Source organism: Triticum urartu, chromosome 3A, assembly GCF_056163025.1.
Source record: "Triticum urartu cultivar PI428250 chromosome 3A, HENAU_Tu73, whole genome shotgun sequence".
NCBI lineage: Eukaryota > Viridiplantae > Streptophyta > Magnoliopsida > Poales > Poaceae > Triticum > Triticum urartu.
The window spans coordinates 137,772,043-137,778,279 of NC_141875.1; the positions used below are offsets into that span (position 1 = coordinate 137,772,043).

Here is a 6,237-nt window from a genome sequence, read left to right on the forward strand (position 1 = left end):
TAATAATAGATTTAATGGAGATTTCTTCGGCAGAATTTATGCAACCCGTCTAGCTAATTTTCTTCATATACCCATACGTGGGTATGATATTGAGTTGCCTCCTATTTGTTTAGATTATGAGGCCATGGTTCGCCATCAGTTTGTTGAGAGGAACGATCAGTCCCTCCAGTACCACCTAATCTTTGACAGACGACGCACCTATCACGTCGCTCTCCCTGCTCCTGCTTTCTATGACTCTCAAGCAAAAGGGAGATATGTTATAACCAGGGAGGAGGCGGACGAGTATAAGAGGAGGATGGAGAAGGCCCGTCTCCAAGCAGCAGCTCATGAGGCAATAGCTGCTGCATCTCAGTACGACCCCGGCTATAACTTTGGATATCCGCCAGGCCAGCCATGGCCATAGACCACCTTAGGCCAAAAGCCTAAGCTCGGGGGAGTACGTATTTCTCACCGACATTACATTTAGGGACAATTACACTTCTCCCCCTAACTTGAGCGACCACCTGGGATTTGCCCCTAGTTTTCAGGTATACTCAAAAATACCCCTCTTCCGTCTGTGGCCCTTACAGAAATCCCCCTCCGGGCCGTTTCCGTTGGGTCAATGGTCTTTGACCGGTAACTGGGCGTCTGTTGGACATTTTGGCCCCTCGTTCTTACATGTGGGCCCGTATCAAAATGTTATCCACTCGCTCACTCTGTTTCTTCTCCCTCGCGACGCACCTCTTCTCTCATTCCCCTCTTGGCGACCGAAACCCTAAACCTAGGTCACCTTAAATCCCTCACCGTCGGTCTAGTAGCTGCGGCGGATCTGCAGGACTGCGGGCGTCGGGATGCGGTGGGAGTGGAGGTGATTATCCACCGTCTATTTCCCTCTGCTACAGCGCCAAAGGAGGCCGTGTCGACGATGGCGGCTGCCGGTGATTGTGGTGGTGCCAAAGAAGCATCCAGGCAGACGACGCAGACGACAGGGATGCAAATTCCAGCAGGGTAAGTTTCTTGTCCCAAGTTTCTTTGAATCTTGACCTGGATCTGTGTTCTGTTACTGTACATAGATTTACCCCGATTGAATGCGCTCTTAGTGGTTACTACATGCTTGTAATGTCATTTATATTGCAATTATCGTAGGATGAAACAAGAGAGAGCATTTCGTCTCAACTGTAGAATGGAGACCACTATCATAGGCAATGGTGGCACAAAAGGAGCCAGTACAGGCTTCACATTTCCTATTGTGGTGGACAAAACATCAACATTTGTCCAATTTAGAGGTGCTATAAGTGATAAATATCCATGGGGTATTTTTGATGCTGTAGAATTTAGATATTGGGACATGCAAAATACTGTATGGGTGCCAGTTCAAAATGATGATGAGTTAGGGGTTATGTTTGCCACAAATGCTGAGAGCAATTCAGTGCAGCTGGAAATTAATGTCATACAAAGGAAAAGAGGGGAAACAGAGAGCAGAGTAGCAAGATCTGCACCCAATCCTTCACAACCTAGAAGCAATCAAACTAGTAGAAGGAAAGCAGCAGCTAGTAGAAGGATAGCAGCAACTACTAGTTCACAGTCTCAAAGGTGTGAATCTAGAGGAAGGAAATCAGCAGCTGCAACTTCAGAGCCTGATAGCAGTCAGGCTAGAAGAGGAAATGGAACTCACGGCACAGTACAACAACCAGGAACCCCAAGTGCCAAATTGCCTAGTCAACCATGTCCTGAGTATAGCAAAGCAACAACAGATCCAATCATAGAAGAAGAATTTCCTAATGAAGTGCCCACAGACGATGAGGATGAAGGAATGCACCTAGAGTTTGTTGTTAGGAAACCACCGAATGATGATGATGGTGAAGATTAAATTCCACCCCCACAATTTGAGGAGACAGACTCTGATGAAAAAGAGGAGGACAGGGACATGGGATATTCTGAGACAGAGGATGAGGGTAGGCCTGATGTGCAGTATAACAGAGATGATCCTTCTTTAGCTGAAGGAACTATATTTTCAGATGTCATAGATTGTAGGAATGCACTTGCCACCTTTTCAATCAAGACCCAGAGTGAATTTATAATTGACAAGAGTGAGCCCAGTAGACTAACTGTTCACTGTGCTTACAAAAGGTGTAAGTGGAGGATGCATGCCTCCAGAATGAGAAATAGCACACTTTTTCAGGTAATACACTGTAGGACTAATATAGTTAGTGTAAATAATAACTTTCCTTAGTAATAACTGTGCATTCATAATTGTATGGACTGTTGCTAACTATTACTTGCTGCAGGTCAAAGTGAACAAGACAGCTCACATATGCCCAAGTGTTACAAGGAGGCAAAGGCTCAGGTCTGCAAAGAGTAGGTGGGTGGCAGATGCTGTGAAGAACTTGGTGAGGGAGAACTCAAATATTTCAGTGCCAACTTTGCACATAGACTTGAAAAAGAAGTATGGGGTGCAACTCCCTTACATGAGTGTTTTTTATGGTAAGCAAATGGGACTGGATAACATCTATGGTAAATGGACTGATTCATTCCAACTCTTGTATACTTTCAAAGCTGAAGTAGAAAAGGCATCTCCTGGTAGTGTGGTTCATATTGATAGACACACTGTAGAGTTTAAACTCAATGGACAGAAAAGGTACAAAGAGTGCTTTAGGAGTGTTTTTGTATCATTTAAAGCCTCTTGGCAAGGTTTTCTAGCTGGCTGTAGACCATATCTAGCAGTAGATGCAACAACACTAAATGGAAGGTTTAGAGGACAACTTGTTAGTGCTTGTGCTGTAGATGCATGCAACTGGATCTTTCCAGCTGCATATGGAGTGCTAGAGACAGAGAACATTGAGAGTTGGACTTGGTTTTTCCAGAACTTGAAAGACCCAATAGGCCATCCAGAGGGATTGATTATTCACACTGATGCCTGCAAGGGACTTGAGTCAGCTGTAGAAGATGTTTTCCCAGGTGTAGAGCACAGGGAATGCATGAGGCATCTTGCAGCTAATTTTAGTAAAAAGTTTAGAGGAAAATTCTTTGATGAAAACTTGTGGCCCTGTTCTTTGACCTACAGCTTGAAAAAGCACAAGTACCATCTCACTCAGTTGTATAGCAAGCAAGGTGTGCAAGAGTACATAGAGGAACACCACACTAAGTTATGGGCAAGGGCTCTTTTCAATGAAACTTGCAAGCTAGATTATGTTAACAATAATCTTGCAGAGTCTTTTAATTCAAAGATTAGAAAGTGGAAAGGGCTACACATTGTTGATCTGCTTGACAGAATAAGACAATACATAATGGAGAAATTTGACATTAGGCAAAGCATTGCTGCATCAACATATGTTGGTCATGTAATAATTCCAAAAGTTATGAAAATGTTGCTTGCAAAATCAAAGGGGTTGGACATGACTGTAGTGAAAAGAAGTACACATGAGGCAGAGGTCACTGCAGTTGACAGAGAAAATAGGGAGTGGAGATATCCTATAGACTTGAAAGCTAGGACTTGTAGCTACAGAAAGTGGCAAATTACAGGCCAACCTTGCATACATGCACTATACTTCATTACATCAATGAGAGGTCCAGTTAGTGAGATTGACCAATATGTGCACCCATATTACTCAGTACAAATGTTCAATGCAACATATGCTGACAACTTTCCTGCAATGGAGGGGAAGCAACAGTGGGATGTAGTTGATCCTGGGTTCAAACTGTGTGCTCCAGTTCAAAATAGGCCACCTGGTAGACCTAGAAAGACCAGGATTAGGGCAAAGTCAGAAGGAAAAGGACTTGGGGGCAGGAGAAAGAAATGCCCTAGATGTGGCAGACTTGGTCACCATGGCAATGAGTGCAAAGAGTCAATTGACCCAGCTTTTGGAGAAGAGGATGAGCACTGGGGTGTTGACAATGCACCTGAACACAATGATGTATTGTCTGATACAGATGAACCTGCAGCAACAAATGAGGATGATGAAGTAGAAGAAACAGAAGCACAAGCAGATCTTGAAGATGATGCACCAGTTCCTGGAAGTGATGCACCAACTGTAGCAAGTGATGCAGGAATTACCGTGAGGTAACCTGCTATTATAACTACAACTAATTTATTTATCTATCAAATTACTTCATTATTAACTAATAAAAGCTTGTGTTGTTACTTTTCAGCCCAAGGAAAAATTACAAAAGGCCAGCAAAAAGACGTGACAACCCTCTTTCACCAAAGAAGAAGTCGAAGGCGATACACTCACGACTGGTGGTTCTGTAACTGGAAGCAACCAGCTTAGCAGGTCTGCCTCTCCTAAGAAGGTGCCAACTGATGCTAGGAGCACTAGGAGAACTAGGAGCAAGTCCAGGCTCTCTTCTAATCCTGCATGCAACACTAGGAGCAAGAGGGGAAACTTGCTGTGAACACTGTGTGATCGTGTCATTTGAGTCATGTTTGAACTATGTAGCAGAAGCTTTGAACCATCTGTTTGTTTGAACTATTTAGTTGATGTTGCTGTGTGAACTATGTAATGGATCATGTTGTCTCATGTTGCTGCGTGAAGCTATGTAATGGATCATGTTGTCTCATGTTACTGTTGTCATACCTTGTTGTCGATGTTGGCATTTTGTTGGTATTATTTGGAATTTATCCTGGTCATAACTTGTTGTTGTTCATCATTGATCATTGATCTTGAGTGACCACAATGATGCATTATCATTGATCATTGATGTTGTCGATCACTTCCTCCGGCATGTATTACTTGCCGCTCAAATGGACGTCGATCATGTTTCGTTGGGACCATTTGATCAACGAGTAATATGGATTGGAGAGGTACAAACACAAACAATAAGACAGATCCAACTGATTCTTTTCAATTGCTTTGTCTCACAAGATCCAACTGATACACAACTCAGAAACTACTCGCATCATGAAAAAGTTCACAACATCAAGCTAATTTCTACTTAGTGCCAAACTAGCTTATTCTCACTGACTAATATGCATTCTTTGAACCAAACAAATATGATAGAATGCATATGCCAACAATTATCATAAGAAATGCCCATGTTTCCATCTGATCATGCTTCTTCTGCAACTGTAACTTTAACTTCTTGTTTTTCTCTCTGAGATGTGTCACCCTCTTCTCTAAACGATGAGCTTTGAGCCAACTTGCTTCTAGTCCATCATGTAGTGTCCCAAATGCACGCCCAACAAGATCTGGAGGAGGAGGGTCAACCCACACAGTCCATTTACATTCATCAGGAAGCTGCAACATAAAAAATATCGTCAAAATGCGATCTTGGCACCAATTTGTTCCAAAGCAGATACAATCTACCAAATTACATCAAGTGGGCATCCAAGAAAACGTCTCCCCATGCTTGCTCCTCCCCAGGCGACACGGCGAGCGGGAACGAGCCCGTGCCCCGGGCACCGATGCTTCGAAAGCTTCTCAAGGCCGCAATAACTCGGATCCGGCATGTAGAACTCGGAGGAGAACTGCACTATGCCGACTCCATCGACCTATGGGAGAGCAAATCCCCAATTTTAGCTCAAACCCTAACGATAAATCCGCAGGCGCACACAAATCAAAGAAGAATAACCTACCTCCATGGCGACAGAAGAGCTTGTGGACGACATACGTGAGGTGCACATCCACACGGCCTCACTGCCTGAGCTCCAAAACGATGTCGTTCGTGCGCCGCCGATGAATCACCTTGCTCCATTCTGTGTGTGGTCGCGAGGGAGAAGAAACACAGTGACTGAGTGGATAATGTTTTGATACGGGCCCACATGTAAGAACCAGGGGCCAAAATGTCCAAGAGACGCCCAGTTACCGGTCAAAGACCATTGACCCGACGGAAACGGCCCGGAGGGGGATTTCTGTAAGGGCCACAAACGAAAGAGGGGTATTTTTGAGCATACATGAAAACTAGGGGTAAATCCCAGGTGGTGGCTCAAGTTAGGGGGAGAAATGGAATTGACCCTTACATTTATGTTCACACACTCATGCTAGGTGTCGGTGCTCATACTTTTTCATTGTATCATCCATGCTAGTTTATTTTCCTTTTTATGCTTTCTTCTTGTGTGTTTAATAAACCTTAAGAAAAAAGAAAAATAAAATTTAGTTGTAGCTTTTAATTAGTTTACTTTCCATGCTTGTAGTAGTAATTAAAAAGAAAACCCAAAAAGATTTCTCGTTCTTCTTTTGCTTGTTGGGAGCTTTCCCATGTAAATAGTTTTATTTATTTTCTTTCCTTTGGGGGTTGAGAGTAGAAGACCATAATGAAAAT

General features: G+C 43.4%; 1 protein-coding gene across 1 annotated transcript; it reads left to right on the top strand.

Annotated features, from left to right (window-relative positions):
* The first annotated feature begins 1,906 nt into the window (after nucleotides 1–1,906).
* LOC147978955 (uncharacterized) lies at nucleotides 1,907–4,228 on the top strand. The gene is made up of 3 exons (XM_087514962.1): nucleotides 1,907–2,161; nucleotides 2,268–4,039; nucleotides 4,129–4,228. The coding sequence occupies exons 1-3, from the start codon at nucleotides 1,907–1,909 to the stop codon at nucleotides 4,226–4,228; spliced, it is 2,127 nt and encodes a 708-aa protein (XP_087371088.1).
* The last annotated feature ends 2,009 nt before the right edge of the window (nucleotides 4,229–6,237 follow it).

Bases quoted from the DNA above. Each gene is read 5' to 3' on its own strand.
- LOC147978955 (XM_087514962.1), top strand. From the start codon at position 1,907: ATGGGATATTCTGAGACAGAGGATGAGGGTAGGCCTGATGTGCAGTAT. The intron at 2,162-2,267 runs GTAATACACTGT...TACTTGCTGCAG, and splicing joins GAAATAGCACACTTTTTCAG to GTCAAAGTGAACAAGACAGC. The intron at 4,040-4,128 runs GTAACCTGCTAT...GTTACTTTTCAG, and splicing joins GATGCAGGAATTACCGTGAG to CCCAAGGAAAAATTACAAAA.